At 41.9% G+C, this 21,039-nt stretch overlaps 1 protein-coding gene across 1 annotated transcript in view; it reads left to right on the plus strand.

The window, feature by feature from the left end:
• Positions 1–4,763: 4,763 nt before the first annotated feature.
• The window catches only part of NCF4 (neutrophil cytosolic factor 4), a 30,901-nt gene continuing 14,625 nt past the window's right edge, over positions 4,764–21,039 (plus strand). The window contains exons 1-4 of the mRNA XM_001376125.4: positions 4,764–5,057; positions 10,401–10,485; positions 11,733–11,886; positions 13,146–13,216. Coding sequence (XP_001376162.1) covers positions 5,026–5,057; positions 10,401–10,485; positions 11,733–11,886; positions 13,146–13,216 — 342 coding nt within the window. The 5' untranslated portion in view covers positions 4,764–5,025. The remainder of the gene's footprint in view (positions 5,058–10,400; positions 10,486–11,732; positions 11,887–13,145; positions 13,217–21,039) is intronic.

The following is a 21,039-nucleotide window of genomic DNA, read 5'->3' on the forward strand; positions in this document are numbered from 1 at the left end:
AGGCCATTTCTACTTTATTTCCTTAATTTTTAAAAATTATATGTATGATATATGTTTTCTTTGATGACATGAGGAATATGGAAATATGTATTACATGAAAGCACTGATATCACCAGTAACAGACCATCTACCATTTCAGGGAGTAGGTAGGAAGAGGGAGGGAAAAAGAGAGGAAAGGAGGGCAAGAATATGAGTTGCTAAATCTCAGAAAGCAATTTTTAAAATTGTATATATATATATATATGTAATTTTAAAAATAGAAGTCTACAAGTAAAAAATTTTTAAAAGAAACTATTAATTTTTGAAAAAGGAGTTTGATAGAATTCCTTCTTCACCTAGTTTTCCAAATAATTTATAATTACAGTTAGAGTTATTGATATAATTTGTTATATATTATAAATGTTATACAATAATTTATATATTTATTATATTTAAAATTATAACAGTTATAATTATAATTGGATTTGAATGTTTGGTAGAATTTACTTGTGAATTCATCTTGACCTGAGGATTTTTTCTTGGGGAATTCATTGATGGTTTTCTCAATTTCTTTTTCTGACATGGTGTTATATAAATAGAATATAAGCTTCTTGATGGTAGGAATTGTCTTTTTTGTTTTCGTTGTGAATTGCACTTGTGAAAGTTCTAGCAGAAAGTGAGATTTTAATTGGGACTTGAAGAAAACCAGGGAAGGCAGGAGGTGGAGATGAGGATGGAGAGAATCTGAGAAATAAAGAACAGACAGAGAAAATACTTGGAAAAAGAAGTCTTAAACAGATTAAGAAAGAGATGATATGATCTTTAAACCTTGAGTCAATAGGTATGCAATGAAGTATGGAGTCCTGAAGTGGCATGGTGAGACCTGCCATTTTGGCAAATGTATGGATTAGAGATTAGAGAGGGGAAGAGACTCAGGACTGGGAAATCAGTTAGGTTATCATAGTCATGAGGGGAAGCAAGGAAGCACTATGGTGCACAGAGTGCTGGTCTTAGAGTCAGAAAGACTCTTTTTCCTGAGTTCAAATCTCACTTCAGACACTTAGCAAGTAGACAAGCCACTTAACCTGTTTGCCGCAGATTCCTCATGTGTAAAATGGAGAAAATAATAACACCAACTTCCAAGGATTGTTGCGACAATTGAATGAGATAGTATTTGTAAAGCCCTTAGCACAATGCCTGCTGCCCAGTAAGTGCTTTCTAAATGTTTGTTTTCTTCTTTCCTTGGTAGAAATGAGAAAGTTCAGAAGAGACGTGGATTTAGTAGAAAGACAATGTAATGTAAATCTGCATTCCAGTGCAGAGTTTGGCTTGTTTATATCTGATCATCCTGTTTGGTCTCACCAAGGAATGGAATGGGTAGGGCAGGATTCTAACTCACCACCCAGTACTACCTGGGAGTGCAAAATCCACCAAGGGTTACCTGTTGTAGCCAAGAGGTGTTCTGGGAGAGTGGGGCAAAGAGGGTGTGAAGGTAATGGAGTCAGGGAAGAATTTTACCTGTATGTTTGCTTTTTTGGGTGCCTGGGTGGCAGTTATATTATAATCTTCTTTTTTAAACCCCTTCCCTTCCTTATTAGAATCAATACTATGTATTGGTTCCAAGGCAGAAGAGTGGCAAGGACTAGGCAATGGGAGTTAAGTGACTTGCCCAGGGTCACACAGCATATTATAACCTTCTTGAGAGTATGATCTCTGAAGCAGAAGGAAAAAGGTTGGGAGATGTAGGATGCTACCAAAAGAGCGAGGAAGTATTGAGAGAGAGTATTGTGATAAGCGATGTGGGGCTATGCTGGGACCAAGTGCCATGAGCATCTCTTCTAGGATCAAAAGATTTTAGACTTGGAAGCTGGAGAGGGCCTTAGAGGCCATTATTTTACAGATGAGGAAGTTGAGGCTGAGAGAAGAAAAGGACTTTCCCAGGGTCTTAACGCTAGTAAGTATCTGAGGTGCAATTTGTTTTCCTGACTTGAAGTCCAGTGCCTTATCTGTCATACCATTCTGCCTCTATTGACCGGCTAATGTGAGGAAAATGGGCTGAGATGTTTTCCCACTCTTTGATCAATTTCCTCTTGAGTCTGTGTCAGGGATGCCTGGACATGGGGGCCTCCACTTTGATAATCTCCAAGATTCCTCCCAGCTCTCATGATTCAGAAATTCCGTGGTTTGGTATTCAAATGATTTTATCTTATATGCCTTGATAGAGCCTTGACTCTTAGAGGAAACAGGAAGCTGAATTAAATGAATCACGCACACATGGGAAAACCATTCTCGATTTCATGCCCACAGCATTTGGCTGAGTGACTTGGCACAGTGAGATCCATCCAATAGCCCAACTTAAGCAGATTGACCCAACTTCTTATCAAGTTAGGGATTGCCTGGATGTCCAGAACTGGACAGGTCTTTCTTCACGCTAATGTCCTCTGCCCCCTGCTGGCCAGTGGGATCTCCAGGCCATTGGTAGTTTGGGGTTCATAAAGTGGAAAGGAGGAGACTGAGGCCCAGCGAGATCATTATATCCAAAGTCACAGAACTAGGCTTGGGATTGATCTCCTCTGCCCTTCCTGTTCTTCTGCCTCAGGACCTATGCTTTGTGTTGACTCTAAGACAGAAGATGAGGGTATAAAAAATGGTTTGGCACTCCTGCTCTATATTTAGCCAGTGGTCGAGAGTATTGACGCTTTCCAAAACACTGAACTTCATGAGTGAGAGAGACATGACCCGGGCTCATGCATGGTCAATAAATTGTGAGAGAGCTTGGGAATCTCCCAAGCTTTTCTGCCAGCATGGTAGCTGTCAACATCACAGAAATGATCTAGGCAATTATATGTCATATTTATTGGTTATCAATATCTCATTTATTCTATTTTCCCTGGACCCATCTCATTTATTGGTCAAGTCTTTATTAAGGACCTGCTATGTGCCAGGCACTGTGCTAGGCACTAGGAATAAAAAGACCAAAATGAAATCACCTCTTCCTTCAAGGACCTTGTAGTTCTCCTGGGATGTGACCCCATGAATGACTATAAAGTCCTCTAACTGTCATGGTCTAATACTTGCATTTAGTCTCCAGTGGGGATGGGGAATTAGCCTGAGGCATGTGGGCCAGGGAGGGTCAGAGAAGTGGCCCAGGACTAACATTGAAGCCTGTCTCTGCTCTTGGCCAAACCTCCTGAGAAGAAAAGACCCAGCAGGCACTCTGTTCATGATGCTGGATTTTTCTTCTCATTTTCCTTTCAAACTTCCCTTTTCCTGTCGATGGCCTCATTCTCCTTCTAGTCAAATAAGCTCACACCCTTTGAGTCATCCTTCACTCATTCCTCTCCTTACAGCTGGGGTTCCTAATATGGGGTCCTCAAACTTTAAAAAATATAAATAACTGCATTATAATAAAATGGATTTTCTTCGTAATTCTGTACACTTGATTCAAAAAACTTTTCTAGACTAACTACCAGGACACAAAAATGGTTCAGGAGGGAGCAGCCAGGTGGCTCAGGGGATAGAGGTCCAGACCTGGAGATGGAAGGTCCTGGGTTCAAATATGAACTCAGATACTTCCTTGCCTAGCCCTGACTGTTCTGCCTTGGGACAAATGCTTAGTGTTGATTCTAAGACAGGAGATAAGGGTTTTTAAAATGGTGTGGAGCTCCTGCCCTACATCCAGCCAATCGTCAAGTCTTATTAAGCTGACCTCTACAATGTCTCTAGGCATTTGAGCTCTTTTCTCAATTCCCACCCTAAATGGTTCATAGGCATGTGTTTACTGGGTGTCAGGTATTGCACCAAAGTACAATGCTATCCACTCTAGTTCTGGCCCGCATTGCTTGGACTATTTCAGTTTTCTCCCTATTGACACCTTTGCTTCCAGTTTCTCACTTCTCAAATTCATCCTCCAAACTGCTGCCAGACTGATATTCTGAAAATGACCATGTCATCCTCCATCCCTGACTCAGTCATCTTCAATGGCTCCCTATTACCACTGATATAAAAATACCAACTCCTCTGTCTGGCATCTAAAGCCCATTTTCCTGAGCATGCTTTTAATCCCATTCTTCCTGGAGGTCCATTGCCTTCTCTACTTCCATGATCCTGTGTGATAATGTGATCAGGAGGCAGGGGCCCTCTCAGTGAAAGATAGAAAAAGTCACTTGAGATGGAGGGAAAGGCCTGATTGCTGCCATGGCAATGATGGATTAACACATGCAGTTTTCCCCATCTAGTTCCTTCCATCATCCTGCCCTGCCCTTTCGAGAACTTCCTTCCTGGTCTGGGAGGCTTTGCTCTTCTAAGCTCACCATTGGGAGGCTAAAAGAATAGAAATAGGAACTCTGGATGCCTGAAGCTTAGAAGAAAGGCTAATCAAACCTGAGTTTGCCTCCCTCCATGCATAGTATTAACTTTTCCTTCTAAAACAGGGACCAGGAAATAAAACTACTGGGGAAAGAGTCCTGGGACTGGGCTCTAAGAGACTTGGGTTCTAATATGAGTTCTGCTACCCAATTGCTGTGTGGCTTTGATCAAATGCTTTTGGTCTTCAGTTTTCTTGTGTATAAATTGAGTGGCTGGGGGTGGGGGGGAGGGAGGAGAGGGAGGAACTAGACTATCTCTCTAGGTGGCCTCTTCCAGCTCAAATAATTTATGAATCTGTCTGACTCCCTGTGTAAACACATTTGTAGTGACACTTCCCCATTTGTGGGGGAAGAAGGCGGGGAGGTGAGGGTTAGAGGAAATCAACCTTAAAGAGACAGGAAGGTCCCCAAAGGGTTTGAGGGCTTCTGGGATTGATAGAAAGTGTGCCATTGGAGCCTGGACGCAACGTGAGGTTGGTCAGGAGGAATTTCCAAGACTTCCTAGGGTCCTGAACACCCTGGGGATCCCCAGACAGAAGCAAGGAGTCCTGGGTAATCCCAGAACCCACATAGACCCAGAAGACAACCAGAGGAAAGGGAAAGGTTGGACTCCAGCTGAAAGCCTGAGTTGTCTAGACATTATTGACATTCAACTTCATTTCCCTGAACATCCAAAGCCATGTCTCTGCCCAGACAGCTTCGAGAAGAGAGGTGAGTGGACAAGGACTTCTATAATAGCCTCTGACCTTGTCCTTTGGGTAGGAGTCCCCCTCTGTCCCCTGAAGATCCTTTCACTGGTAGGGGAACTGATAGCAAAGCTAGGGAAGAAGTTGAGGCAAAGCCCATCTGGTGAAGATGGGATTCTAGTTAAGTTTTCTTTAAAGAGAAACATGGCTTCCTGATACACTAATCACAGAAATCTAGCAATGGATTTCAGCTTGTCTGATCACCTCTTCTGGGGAAACTGAGGCATAGAACTGGAAGTGATCTGTCAGAGACAGGACCAGGTCTTCTAGGTCCAAATCCAATGCTCTTCCATGCCACAGCAAGCTCAAAGTTTGTGTACCCAGTCCTGAGCTAGACTGTCAAGTCTAAGGAATGGTCCACAGCAGCTTTAAGGCTTCAAAAGCACTTTCCTCACAACAGCCCCATGAGATGGTGATGATGTGTGGGAAGAATAGTAATGATAATGATGCCACTAGTTGCATAATATTGAACACTGCAGTTGTCTCAAGACTCTTTGCTGTCCGAATGTCATTGAACAAGGCAATGAGGCAAAAAGAACAATAAGAAAACATTAGCCATTTTATCCACAGGCACAATGGAAGGCAGACCATTAAATGCAGCAGATTAATAGCAGAATTGTGTCTTATCCCATGATCAATTGAGAATTCTGGATGTATAATAATAATAGTTGTCATTTAACTTTTTTAAGTTTTATAAAACATTTTATAAATTTAATTTATATTTTGAAGTTAAACACTGAAAAGATCATTTTTATATAGTCAGCAGAATTCAAAAAGGGGAATTTTATATGAAACCAAATCTCCATTTCTTAAAGCTTGCTTTAAAAAAGTTGCAAATTCTACACGTTACTTTGGAAACTGTCCAGCTAGCCTGTTCTTTCTGAACTTCCTTCTGTTTCCTTCTGTACAGATAAAAAAAAAATCTTACAATGACCTTTTTTTTTGCATCAGAATTGCTAACCTTTCCTTCCCTTCACAATTAAAAGCTCAGAGAAAGAAAGAAAGGGAGGAGGGGGAACTGAGTTTATAATAAATAAGCATAGTCATGCAAAATGAAGCCACTCAGTGGCATGTCCAAAAATGTGGCCTTGCACCTTCCGTCTATCCCCTCTCTGTCAAGAGATGGCTAATGTGCTTTATCTAGTTGTGGTTGCTTAATGCTTTGATCAGAGTTTTCAACTTTTTTCAAAATTGTTTTTCTTTACAATGAATCAATTGCTCTCCTGATAGTACTATTCACTCTGTGTCAGTTCACACTATCCAGGATTCTCTGAAACAACCCTTTCCCCTTGTTTCTCATGGTTTAATTATAGTCCATCACATGCATGGAATACATTGTTTTCAGTTGCCTTCTATGTGTGTTCAACCATCTTTTGTCCATTTCTGATGTTAGGTTCATCTAACATGCACTCTCTCCACATCTTCCTCTCTACATTTGTCTCATGCAATCCAGTTATGAGAAATAACAAGCTCAGTTCATTTCTTACTCTTTTCTATCCCTGATTTATCTTCCTGTCTCTTCTCTCACTCCTTCCAGCCCTCAGAACAGAACCAATTCCACCTCTCCAGGACCCCAGTTTTCCCTCAATAACCTTTGAAGTTAAACAGGTACAAGGAGAGATCAGAGGAGTTGTGGCCAGAAGGAGTTGACTCCCCGAGGAGGACAGACTTGGCCCAAAGGGACACCTGTTTCTCTTTCCTCCATAAGAATATTAGGACTACATTATGATACAGCTCTTTCTCAATTGCCTCCAAACATCTACCTTTCTCTAAACTTGTGTTTTTATTTTAAAATTCCTCATGAGCTCTAATCTTTTTTTTAGAAATACCTAAAATTCCTTTATACCCTTCCCCTCTCATGGGATTATACTCAGCTTTGCAGGGTATGCTTTTCTTGGTTGTAAGCCTATGTCTTTTGTCATTTGAAACATTATTTTCTAAGATCTCTGATTTTCATCAGAAGCTACCATGTCTTGTGTGATCCTGACTGTAGTTCCTTGGTACTTGAACTGCCTTTTTTCTGGATATTTGAAATAGTTTTTCTTTGACATGGGAACTCTGGATTTTGGCTCAAACATTCCTGAAGATTTTTTTTTTTCTGAGGCTCTTTTGAATAGGACATTCTTCCTTTCCTTTGTCCTCAGGCAGAATCAACTACTATAGTTTCTTATTGGATTCCTTCATGATTGCCTGGTCTAGTCTGATCTTTGGAGGTTTGCTGGACTGGGTATGTGAAAGCTCAGTTGTCCATTTCCTGTTCAACTTGTTATTTTGAGTGGAAGTCTGCAAAGCAATTTTATACATCATTTCATTTGAATATCAGACCCATGTTGTGAAAACAGGGCTTCATTCCCCACCCCCTTTTACAGATGAGAAAACCAAGACTGAGATTTGGCATCAGAGAACCTGAGTTTAAGTCTTTCCTGTACCTTACTATCTGTGTCACTCAGGGAAAGTCGTTTCCCTTCCCTAGATCCCACTTTCCTTACTTGCAAAAAGAACACATTACTCTGCAGTCCCTTCCAGTTCTAAATCTCTGATCTTATGACCTAATTTCACACAACAAGGGTAATATAAGAATCTGTCCCATGTCTGATTCTTTGACTCCTTGGGCTCTTTCCATTGCGTGTCCTCAAAAACTTGTAATTCTGTGTCTGCTACATTCCTAAGGCTGTGAGCACTCTAGGGATCGGTGCTAGAGAGAAGACATGGTGCCTGCCTACATGGGGTTTATAGTCTTGTGAGAAGAAACAAGACATCTATATATGGAATTCAATAACTGCTGGGACACTCAATAATGGCTACAAGTTTGTTGTTCATCCTTTGTTTTCGAAGAGAACAATGACATCATGGGGTAATGTCTTGACTTGCAAATGAACTAGATTTAAGTGAGGCAAAGTTGTACAAAGTAATCAACCTCACTCTCTCTTCAGACATTGAAGTCCAGTGACAAGACAAAAGTCAGGGCTACAGGTACAAGGAGAAGATCAGAGGAGTTGTGGACAGAAGGAGTTGACTCCTCAGAGGAGGGCAAACTTGATTTTTGAAACAGTCAGATTCCTTGGTCTATGAGAGCATCCCTCATTTTGGGGTCCACTCTCCTCTTGACTTGGTCTGGCGAGGAAAGGGCCCTAGGAAAGGTCAGTGTCCATGACTTCCCACCTGGGTTACTTTGGTTAAGTCTCTCAGGGCATCAGCTTCTTCATCTGTCCTGTGAGGAAGAGACCTTGAACAGCCCTTCCAGGTCACAATCCTAGAAATCTGGTACCCTCACTGATCTAGAAAAAAACATGTTTGAAGAGATAAATGAATGCATAAACTTATTAAGTGCTTCCTATGTCCTGAGCACTGTACTAAGTCCTGGATATACAAACAAGAAAACCAAGAGAATTCCTGCCCTGTAGGAGCTTACATTCTTCTAAGAGGACACAAAGCATATAGGAAAATGATGACCAGGGAGACACACACACACACACACACACACACACACACACACACACACACACACACACACACATAGGGAATAAAGTTCATTTGGTTAAAGAAGCAGAGCATATGCTTTTTCAAAGAAGTATGTTTCCTTTTGAGTAATCTGGATGCTGGTGAGGTTAGGGAACCATTTTGTTGTTGTGGGATGCTAGATCTGTATCTCAAACTGTAATTTTCTAAGAAAGCAGCTGCTTTCTGTGGTCAGGGGGGAAACTCTGACACTGATCAGCTTTGTGACCCAGGTTCACTACTCTGAGTCTCATGGATCTAAACTAGAAGGGAGCTGAAGTCATCTTATTCACCTTTGACACATCTCCACAAACAAAGGTACCTGGTCATTTCCTTAATGAGGAGAAGCAGGGAGCTTGATAGAGAGCTGGTCTTGGACTGAGGAAGACCTTGGTTTAAGACCCACTTTTGACACTGTCAGTGTGATACTGGGACAGTCATTGGATCTTCTAAGGGTCCCAGGAAACTCTCCAAGACCAAAAGTTGCACAGCAGGAGGTGACCTGTCTTGATAAAGGGATTTCCCTCGATGGGAGGCCTCCCTTCACCAATAGAAGGAGATATCTAGACCAAAGAATCCTTTGCCTCCCTCTCTCTTTCTCCTTCCCCTCTTCCTTTTCTACCCCTTTCCTCCCATTTCCTTCTTTTCCTCTTCTCCTCTTCCTCCCCTTTTCTCCTCCCCTTTCTTCTTTTCCCTTCTTCTCTCCTGCTAAACTTGGCATTCCATTTTCCTCTTCCAGGCCTTTGCATAGGCTGTGCCCCATGCCTGGAATACCTCACCTGTATCTCTTAGCCCCAGTGATTCCTTTGAATCACAGTTCTGGTGCCTCCTTCCATGCCACCTTTTTTGATCTCCAACTTTTACTGTTCAGTCTCTCTTCAAACAGTCCTAGTTAGAACCCTTTTTTGGTTAGATTTCTACTTTTCCCCCTTCATTGAATACATATTTTTATTAAACTCTTCTGTGTAAACATCAGGGCCCCTCAGTATGATGTAAGCTCTTTAAGAATAGAGATGGTTTTGCTTCTGTCTCCTTATTCCCAGTGCTTTGCATATGCTGAATTCATGCTAAAAGCTATGGAATTGAAGTGTACCCCATGAGGCAGGTAATTTGGGTATTATCATACCCATTTTATAGATTTGGAAACTGAGACATAGTGTCTCCATCAGGACAGCACAACTAGTATGTGTCAGAGCTGAATCAAACTCCAGTTCTCTTCTGACCCCAAGCCCAAGTAGAAGACAGTAAGTTCTTGCAGCCCAGGGGAGGCTCCATTCAGAAACAGAGCAACCCCAAAGCTTCAATGACCTGAAATTTCAGTCCTGTAAAATAACGCTGATCTTTATAATGACAATTCCAAGCCTCTGAAAAATTCTGAAGGGCCTTCTGAATCATGGAGGAAAGATTCAGTTAAATTAAATGGAATTTAGTATTAAAGTCTTCTCAATGCCATCTAAATCTTGACTAGAATATTTAATGAATCAAAATCTAACTTTTCTGGACCTTGGTTTCTGTAATCAGAGGGGGCCAGGGTAGGTGATCTCTCACATCGCTTCCATTTCTGACAGTTCATTTTCTAAATCTTGTCTGCTAGAAGAGCTGTCCCAGTTCTGACGGTGCATGATTCGAAAAAAACCTAGATGCAGGCGAGCACCCTAAACAACTCCTTTTGCCCCATTGTAACTAATTGTTCATCTGTCTTTTGGGATGGAAGCACCTGGTGGACATTGACTGCGCTCCTTTGGGTGTCTGACTCTGTCAGGCTTCTCTGGTGTTCAGACCCTGATGATCTTTTCTTTTGGCTCCTCAGTGACTTTGACCAGCTTCCTGACGATGTCCCGATATCAGCCAACATCGCTGACATTGAAGAGAAGAGGGGCTTCACCAGCTACTTTGTAAGAGAGTCCATTTGACTTCTGACCCCGAAAATCCAGCCTGCTCTAGGCAGGGCTGGGGGAGGTGGGGATGGGGACTAGCTTCACTGTCACTGATGAAGACAGTGGTCCTCCAGAGCTCTCAGGTTTCCCTCTGTCAGGCTTGGTCTAGACGATGGGCACAGTGGTTCTCTCCATTTGCCAATGACCCCAACTCAAACTCAACTTACCTTTTTGGGGTTCCCTTTCTCCGCACCTTGGAAATGAACAGAGCTAATCAGAGCCAGTAATCAAAGAGAGCTAAGATGTTCATGGCCGATAATAGTCTCATGTATCTTCTCCCTGGGGATCATTGATGTAGAGATGTCGAAGACAGGTGCTGGCTCATCTAACCCTCTTATTTTACAGAGGAGGAAATTGAGTTTCAGGGAGGGGCAGCGATTTGTCCAAGATCACCCAACAATGGCATAAAGAATTTGACCCCAAGTTCTCTCACTCTAAACCCAGCACCTCCGCCACCCCCCACAGTGGGCGGCCAACAGATCCACTTTTTAGAAAGGGCTTTCTATGGCTTAAACCATCAATAGCTGAAACCACAAGTAGATTTCAGATGTGCTAATAGGTTTGTATATGTTTGGAATAGGTGAGCAAGGTGGGCAAGCCCTGTCCTTAGCTCTGGGAATACAAAGACAAAAGAAACAGTGGTACCCTCAGGCTCCAAATGGAAGTGGATAAGTATATTCTGAATAATTATAAAAATCTAAGGTCATTTGGGGGCAGGAAGTTGAGGGAGGACCAGGAAAAGTCTCATGTAAAGGATGGTGCTTGAACAGAGCTTTGAAGGACTCTGCAAGGTGCAGTTGAAGAGGGAGGCTATTCCATGCACTGGTGGAGGGAAGTGCGTGCAGAGGTGTGGAGGTAGGAAGTGAGGCATTATTACATGGTAGGACCACTCAGAAGGACAGATTGGTCATGCGATTTGCACAATACTGCTACAGAATCACAGAATTTAGCCATCCCAATGAAGAGTCTGGGACAGGGCAAAGACCAGTTAATTGGAGTCTGCCTCTTCCTTCCTGTGTGACCTTGGGCAAATCACTTGGCCTCTCCCGACCTGTTTCTTTATCCATAAGATGAGGAGGACCAGATTCCTCTGAGTCCTCTTCTAGCTCTAAGTCTGTGATCCTTGACCCGCTCTAAGCCTCCTTCTCTTGTCTTCTCTGCTGCCTCTCCTGTGGCCTCTGAACCTTCATTCAATTCCTCCTCAGGTGTTTGTCATTGAGGTGAAGACAAAAGGGGGAGCCAAGTACCTCATTTACCGCAGATACCGCCAATTCTACGCCCTCCAGACCAAACTGGAGGAGAGGTTTGGGCCTGAGAGCAAGACCGCACCATTTGTCTGTACCCTCCCTACTCTGCCAGGTAGGCAGGCTGTAGCCCTTCATCCCTATCCTTGGGCAGTGACTTCACCCCTTCCCCTTCCCAGCTGCCCCAATCTTACTCTGTCCCTTTAGGGTAGTACAGGCATTGGGGATGGGGAGGGAACCCTCTGGGGAGTGAGTCTGTGATTCCTTTGAGTGAGGGAGTCTTATTCTCCAGACTATTCTTCCAGCCACCAGAACATTCCTATTGTAGGAAACTGGAGAGAATGCTGGACTGGGAATCCAGGGGTCTGGGTTCTAGTCTTACCCCTAGGTTAGAATGGCATTAGATTTGGTCTGTTTGGCTCCTGAGGGCAGAAATGGGTGAAGGGAGTTGTGGAGCCAGAGGATGTCAAGTGCCAGCTAAGAAATATTCTCTAATGATTAGAACTTTACCCAGGTTGTTTGGAGATGTAATGAGATCCCCATTGCTAAAGGTCTTCAAGTAAGAGTGTGGACCACTGCTTTCTGGAGGTGCTACCCCAAAGTAGAATAGGCTGCCTTGGGAAGGAATGAGTTGCCTATCATTGGAGGTCTTGACCAGAGTTGGTGTCTACCTCTCAGGGACTAGACAGCCTCTGGGACCCCTTCTATATCTGAGATCCTAGAATTCCATTTCTGTGAAGAACTACTCTGCAGCCCTAAGCAAATCTATTTCCTTGTTCGGACCTCAGTGTCTCCAGTTGTAAAATGAGTAGATTGGAGTTAGATGGTGTCTAAAGATTACAGAAAAACAAATTTAATCCTTACTTCTTATAATCACTACTGAGAATCAGTTCCAAGGCGGAAGAGTAGTGAGGACTAAGTAATGGGGATCAAAGTGACTTGCCCAGAGTCACACAGCTGGGAAATGTCTGAGGTCAAATTTGAACCCAGGACCTCCCATCTCCAGGCCTGATTATCCACTGAGCCACCTTGCTGCCTCCTAAAATGGTATTTTCTATATCTATGAGTCTTGGACTATTTTAAATAAAATTGTTATTGATGTTCTTTTTGGAACATTTCTAATAGTTCTCTCTCTGTCCATACAAAATAGGACACTCCCTTGAAAAAAGGGAATATGGATAAAATAAATCCACACATTGACCCTATCCAGTGACGTTATGCCCTGTGCCTTACCTGGAGTCCCCCACCTTTCCACTAAGAGGCAGAAGCCACACCCATCTGTCAGTCTTCTCACTGTATTGCTTACAGTGTCTGCTCTTCCCCTCGATTGTGCTCTTGGACAACTTCTGATGTAATCATCTCTTTCTCCTCCAGCTAAGGTTTATGTCGGCGTAAAACAGGAAATTGCAGAGAGCCGGATCCCAGCCCTCAACTACTACATGAAGGTACTTCCGAGTCTCAGGCTAAAGGGAGAGTTTGGGGCCCCCATGGGCGAGGGGGCCGCCATGACCATTGGTCCTGGGCCATTTGTTTCTCTCCTTGGAGCAGGAATGGAAGCGTCTCCACCTTGTATCTTAGGACCCTGTTTGTCCCATCCAAACGCAGTCACCCACAACCTATTATTTTTATATTCTATATACCATGTTATATTAGCATATATTCATATAATACATAGTGTACATATAAAAATACCAATAATATATTAGTATCATGTTAGCAAACAACCACCTTGAGCTTGTGCTCAAGCAATGGGGATGGAAAGCACAGAATCAGCCGCATTATCTTGATTTTTTGGTATCAGAAATGCTCATTTGCAAGGGAATAGTAGAGGGAATACTTTTCACCTCTAATGTGTATTCTGGGGCACTCATTGTCTAAGAGGACAGAGGCTAGAACTGGGGTTAGGAAGACCTGAGTTCAAATCCATCCCCAGGCACTTAGTAGCTGTGTGACCATAGGCAAACTACCTATCCCTGTTTGCCTCAGTTTCCTCATCTATAAAATGGGGATAATAAAGCACCAGGCATATAATAAGAGCAATATATATCTTTAACAATTTCAGTCGTGTCTGATTCTTTGTGCTCCCATGTGGGGTTTTCTTGGTAAAGATATTGCAGCATTTCCTTCTCTAATTCATTTCACAGATGAGGAAATTGAGGCAAATGTGGTTAAATGACTTGTCCAGAGTCACATAGTGTCTGAGGTTATAGTTGAACTCAGGAAGATAAGACTTCCGGACTCCAGGCCCAGTATTCTATCTGCTGTGGTACTTCATTGTCCTTATTATGTTATAAATATAAGTATAATATAAATCTTAGCTTTAATTCACATTATTTTTATTATAAGTTTTATGATCCTGGGCACATCACTCAATATCCCATAGCTTCAGTTTCCTTATCTGTAAAATGGAGGTGATAGCACAAATCTCTGATTTGTCACGAGGATGAATTGAAATATCATGTCAAATATTTTGCAAACCTTGAAGTACTAGGAAATATTAGCTATTATTATTATTGTTGTCATTGTTAGTATTAACAATACTTGATAGCCCATAAGGTAGTTCAGGGAATAGAATGCCAAGCCTGGACCTGGAGTCAGGAAGATAACACCATGAGTTCAAGTCTGACTTGCTAGGTGACCCTGGGCAAGTCACTTCACCCTTTTGGCCTCAGTTTCCTCATCTGCAAAATGCACTGGAGAAGGAAATGGCAGACCACTCCAGTGCCTTTGCCAAGAAAACTCCAAATGGGGTCACAAAAAGTTGGACAGGACTGAAATGACCCAATAGCAATGAGATGCTTCCATGTGAGGGTGGGGGTAGAGTCCCAGGTGACTTTTTTTTGAGGCTATAAACCTGGGTGCCTGGGAAAATGGCTTCAGAAATAAGAAAATTTGGAAGAAGAGAAGGTTTGAAGGGGACACTAGCTTCACGCTGGCCACAGGTGGAATACATATGGTAGGCTTTTTTTTTCCCCATTGAATTCCATTTTAAAAATCCAATTGACATCACATCATTTAGTTCTCCTTTCAACCGAATGGTGCAAAGAGCTTATTGGTTTAAGGCCCAGGGCTAGGGAGGAGGGGAGAAAGAGAAGCATCTTTTGGGGTCCCATCCTGGAGTGTACTGCAGCTGGGGAGTCCAAAATGACACAAAGAAAGTAAATAGAGACCACATAGAAGACCTCAGAGACTTAAAGATGGTCAGAGAAGAGAGTGACCCTGAAGGACATCAATGTCCTTAACCCTGAATCTACCAGGAAGGCAGAGCTCTCATTAGGAATTTCAACAATGGAGAGTAGGGATTTCAGGCCTGGGACCCCTCCACCCTGCAATGAGAGATCAGAGCAGGACCCTCAGGGGCTAGCTAGGTCAATGCCTTAATTTCACAGAGGAGGAGACTGAGGTTCCCAGAAGTTGTTGAAGCTACACATAGAATCATAATTATAAATCTGGAAGGAATCTTATCAACCATCTAGTCTATCTCCACCATTTTATAGATGACTAAACTGATGTCCAGAGAGTGTTTTGCCCAAGGCCCTACATGACTCTTGGATCTAGATCTAGAAAGGTCTCAGAAGCCATCAAAGCCATCTCCCTCATTTTATAGATGAGGGAAGCAAAGGGCATGAAGGTAAAATGATTTTTCCAAATCTCTTGGGTAGTAAATGTCAGAAATATAGGTCTTCTGGCACCACCATCAACAGTATTTCCATTTTCTCATGTTTCTGTCTTCATAATAGCCCAGAGCTTGACTGTGTTCTGTTGTCTCAGACCAGCTAAATTCAGAGACTCATCATGAGATTGGCCACAGGATGGGGGTGGTCTCAGTGGTGGATATTTAGGCCTCAACAACTCTCAGAGACCACTTAGTAAGTGGTAGACAAGCTGTGATCAGAGCCAATGGAGGGGGTGTCTTCATCTCCCAGATCACAGATCCTTGATGTATGAAGTCAAAATCTCTCCTAATGAGTCCATCATCATTTCCTCTTATTCATTGACATAAATGTGATTTTCTGGTTTTGTGTCTCAGGGTCATGGTGATTAGCACAGTTTGAAGCTTATGGAAATAAAGAAAAAGGAAGAAACCTACCAAGAGATCAAAAAATGTATCAGCTCTAAACCTGAAGGAGGAAATCCAAAGCCTCCCCCTTCCCCCTGTAAAGATTAAAATTTAGGGGAGAGGGGGAGACTGAGGCAGGTAGAGGCAGAAATTAGTTTCTCTCTGCAAGGAGTATTATATTTTTTAGAGGTTTATTAAAGGTTAAAGATTAAGAATATACAAGTAAGAAACATGTGCCTAGGCCAGAGGCCTAGACAAAATAACCTCACATCATGGAAGAGACGCCTCTGCCCCAAAAACGGAAGTCCAAAAAGCCAGAGCCCTTCAAAAGCCTTTGCTTAAATATCTTCTCGATCTCGGCCCAGGTGAGATTACAAGGCATTCTGGGGAAGTGGAGCAAAGGCTCATGGGGATTGTAGTCCTGTATTCGAGTCTATTTTTTTACATCCCCCCGTGTGATCATTTGTGGAAAAATTAATTTTTCCCCAAAAGGATCATAAAAACATAATAAACTTAAAAGATTTCAATAGTGTGAGGATAAGAGAAAAAAGAATAAAACCAATAATTTCTGAACACATTGACAAAAAGCCGTTAGGGGGCAGTCCCCTTTGGCATAAAAGTATACATACAAATAAATGTTCAATCAACCACACCCAAAGTTCAATTTTGTGCAACTTGTGGTCTGGAGGCTTCTTCATGGTGGCTTCTCCAATAGTTCAGTTCTGGATTCAGAGAGGTAGCATCTTCTTTACCTAAAATTCTTCTCAAAAGGAATTTAAACTTTGCAATTTAAATAATGATTTTTTTTACATTCCCCCGTGTTGTGGGTGATTGAAAGATTCAGAATCAGTTAGGGATGCATGGCTGAGGTATGAGGTATATGAATCAATTGGCAAGAGATATTAAAAAGACACCAGAAAATCCAAAAGAAAAGAAAAATTTCTGGATGAAAATATAGACTATCAAAGTCTTATATGTAAAAATTCCAAGTAGAAGAAAAATAAATCTATAACAGGTCCTTCAATCAGGGCCCAATCAAAATGATCTAAGTAATGATGATGCATTTACCCAATCAGCGCCAGGACTACAGAAAGGTACCACACTATGAGAGGCAGAAAAGGGGACCAGATTATAGAAGCCAAGTAGGAGCCAAGGTTTTGGGGATACTCATCTGTGAGTATCTTCAGAGTGAGTGTAGATACAAGGAAAGCCTATGTCTTAACACATGTTAAACATAGTAACCTTGAGTCTTCACACTAGGTTCAAGACCTTTGTATTGGCCTAGAAGTGCATCAATCCATCCTAGATTGGCCTTTCTTTGGCCCTATGAAATGGCTCTTGTGTGTAGCTCTTGTCCTGGAATCAGACAGAATCATTAAGCAAAGTCCCATAGTTTATTTAAATAATTAGTGGCATCATTTTTATAGTCACAAGCTTTTTAGGGCACGTATTAGCAAATGTATCTTAAACTTGTAGCACTGAAAATCAAAAGGTTAAAGAAAATCTTAATACTGGTGACATGTGCTTCAGATATAAAAAGGAGAGAAAAAATAATAAAAAAACTGAAAAAGTATATTGCACATGCAAGAAAAATATAATAATAAAAGAGCTTTAAAAAATTCAAAAATATAGCTTATAACCATTGACACTCTGTGTCAGTTAAGAAAATATAAAATACAAGGCTTTCTCACCAAAAAATGAGATCCATTTCCTCTTTGTATCTGGCCATGATCACTGTGAGTAGAAGGCAAATGAATTGAACAAGGTTAACAATTTTTTTCATCTTTAAAAATACAGTAGTACAAATATGTAGATATCAAAATCCCCAAAATTCTCAATAGCCCAATTAATTACAATAGCAAACAAACACACTTTCATATTTCACATAAGTTGCTGTGTGACATTTTTAAAACCTTTGAATTGATGGACATTTGTCACAATTTTTACAAATGTAGCAATCTTTCAACCTTGGTATTTAAACATATTTTTTAAACAAAGTAAAACTCATCTTGGGTTAAGAACATAATCAAGAAATCTATATATCATTCTGGTAGAAGTAAAATAGTGAGCTAAAGAGCATAAATAAAGGGGTGCTCCTTTTGGAGGCTTTTTAAGGGTACAAATGCCCTGAAATTAACTGCCCAACTTCCATTCACATGTGGGAAGGTTGGGGGTTATAAAATACATTTCACTTCAGCTACTAGAATGGGCCTTACCTCGTGGTAGGGGCAGGCAAAAATAACCAGACTGTTAAAAAAATTCCAAAATCATATTTAAAAAACCCTTAAAATCAAATCATTTGAGGTATTTAGCACATTAAAATTCCAAAGGTTGTTAATACAATTATAACCAGTTCTGAAGTCCATCTATCCTCAGCAAAATAGAAAAAAGCTGTTTTTTCATATATGGGCTTATTCACAATAATATTTGTTCAACAGTTATAGGGGAAACACAACAGAATTTCAAAACTCAGTACATTCAAAATAAATTCAATCAACCTTCAGTTCACAGAATAATATTGAATCCAGTAATATATGAACTTAAAATCACAAAGTTAAACCATAACAAAACAATGCAATAGAATATAGAGATGTTTATAAACCATTGGAGTCTGAAATGCCTTAGAATGTAGCCTTTAGTCTCTTCAAAGTTCCTTGGGGTTTTTTTTTTGTTTGTTTGTTTGTTTTTAATTATCCATTTAAATGTCTATTGTCCGAAGGTAGAGTAGTAAAGGCTAGGCTATGGGGTTCAAGGGATCCGTCCAGGGCCCCATAGCTGGGAAGCAGTGGAGGCCAGATTTTAACTAGAGACCTCCCGTCTCTGGGCCTGGCTTCCAGTTCGCTGGGCCACCCATTTTCCTCCCCAAAGTTAAAGTTGAATCTTTGGGCTGAGTCTGCTCCCAGACAGGCAGGTAAAGTCAATGAAATTGCCAGAAGAGTCAAAAATCCTTTTAAACAGCCCATTGCTATTAAGTTTCTGTTTGAAAAGATCTGTTTCTTCTCTCTAGTCTTTTCTGTCTTTCCCCTCTCTGATACCCCTGTGGCCAATACCCCCAGCCACGTGGAGGCTTAGCCTAAGGGAAAATTGTCCAGTCTCCTTTCCCTCTAGTCTCTCCCCTCCGCCCACGTGGCCAATACTGTTACCAGCTGGTCGCAATGAGTCCTCAGCGATCTGCTCCAAGCCAGATGGGTGAGAGACAGACTGCCGGGGTGGGTCGGGCTGGGAGCTGGAGTACAGCTCAGGCACCAGGTGAGAGGCCAGGAGCAGAAGCAGGAGCTGGAGAGGGCCGCAGGCAGGAGCTGATCAAGATGGTTTTCTAAAGAGCATCTCGGAGAACCTTGGCTTGAAAAAAAAAATTCTCTAGGCTAAAAATTTTTTGAGAAGTTCTCATCCAATCTAGTGGTCGCCAACTGTAAGATTAAAATTTAGGGGAGATGGGGAGACTGAGGCAGGTAGAAATTAGTTTCTCTCTGCAAGGAGTATTATATTTTTTTTAGAGGTTTATTAAAGGTTAAAGATTAAGAATATACAAGTAAGAAACATGTGTCTAGGCCAGAGGCCTAGACAAAATAACCTCACATCATGGAAGAGACGCCTCTGCTCCAAAACGGAAGTTCAAAAGGACCAGAGCCCTTCAAAAGCCTTTGCTTAAATATCTTCTCGATCTCGGCCCAGGTGAGATTACAAGGCATTCTGGGGAAGTGGAGCAAAGGCTCATGGGGATTGTAGTCCTGTATTCGAGTCTATTTTTTTACACCCCCATATTGAGAATGTTTTCTGATGATTTGCTTAAGTCCCCAGGACCATTTCTCCTCTATCAAGTGGAGCTGACAAGGCCAATCCTTTCTTTACCACTTTCAGTTTTCTCCCCTGGTAATGGTGGCTCAGTGGATAGAGTGCTGGGCCTAGAATCAAAAAGGCTTGAGTTCAAATCTAGCCCCAGACACTTATTAGCTATGTGACCTTGGACAAGTCACTTAAACCTGTTTGCCATCTATGAAATGATCTGGAGAAGAAAATGGCAAACCACTCCAGGATCTTTGTCAGAGAAATTCTCTCCCCCCAAAGGTCATTGTTTGTCTATTTCCAGTCATCTCCCAAATATTGGTTTACCACTTCTGACCTCTGACCAACTCCAGCTCCAGCTGTTATTTCAGGGCCAACAATGAGCAGAGGGTGGGGATGTCTTGCTTACAAGGACATGAGTTTGGTGCTAACATGATTGAATGCTAGAACCAAGACAATGGAGGGAAACAAGAGGATGTGAGTTATATTTTCCTGGACCCCAGTTTTCTCACTTATAAACTGAGAGCCCATACTAGCTGGACTTAAGGTCCCCTCTATTTCCAGATCTATGACACTGGGTGAGAGGAAAGGGTATTTTCCCAAGGCAATTCATCAATTAGTCAATAGGAATTGTCATCTAACTTTTATCAAGCACCCACTGTGCGCCAGGCATTGTGCTGGAGATACAAAGAAAACTAAAGATATAGTCTCTGTCCTCAGGGAACTCACAGTCTAAAAGGGAGATGACATGCCAACACCAGGTGCAAACAAGATGTGGTCAGGATAAATAGGAGAAAATCCAGAGAGGGGAGGCATTTAAATTAATTAATAATAGACAGCTGGGATGAAAACTTGAACTTTGAACTTTGCCTCTCTGTCTCTGTCTCTTTCTTTGTCTCTGTCTCTCTCTGTCTCTGTCTCTCTGTGTCTCTCTGTGTCTCCCTGTCTCTCTCTGTCTGTCTCTCTCTCCTCTCTGTCTCTCTCTTTCTCTCTCTCTCTCCTCTCTCCTTTATCTCCTGATCCACCCTTCCTTCCACCCCTCCTCCTTCTCTCTTTCTGTCTCTGTCCCTTAGATAAAAAGTCATATATTGAAAGCTATATAAGATGATAAAAGTTTTTTTACAGAGGAGAAAACTGGGGACTAGGGAGGCAAAGGGACTTTACCAATGTTCCACTGGATCAGAATTTGAACTCAGGTCCTCTGACTACAAATCAAGTGACCTTTCCACTGTACCACTCTCTTGCCACTCTGCCATACTGCCCAAAACTCTTACCACACTGAGACCCAGTGAATGATTCCAGCCCTGACCTTCTATGGGCATGGGATTTGGGTTGGATAATCTATGGGTCCATGAAGGACTGGAGCTGTTCACTGTTTCCCAGGACCCAAAGGAAGGACAGTGTGAGCTTCAACGGTCATGA

The sequence above is a fragment of the Monodelphis domestica genome, chromosome 5 (genome assembly GCF_027887165.1).
Source record: "Monodelphis domestica isolate mMonDom1 chromosome 5, mMonDom1.pri, whole genome shotgun sequence".
NCBI classification, from domain to species: Eukaryota; Metazoa; Chordata; class Mammalia; order Didelphimorphia; family Didelphidae; genus Monodelphis; species Monodelphis domestica.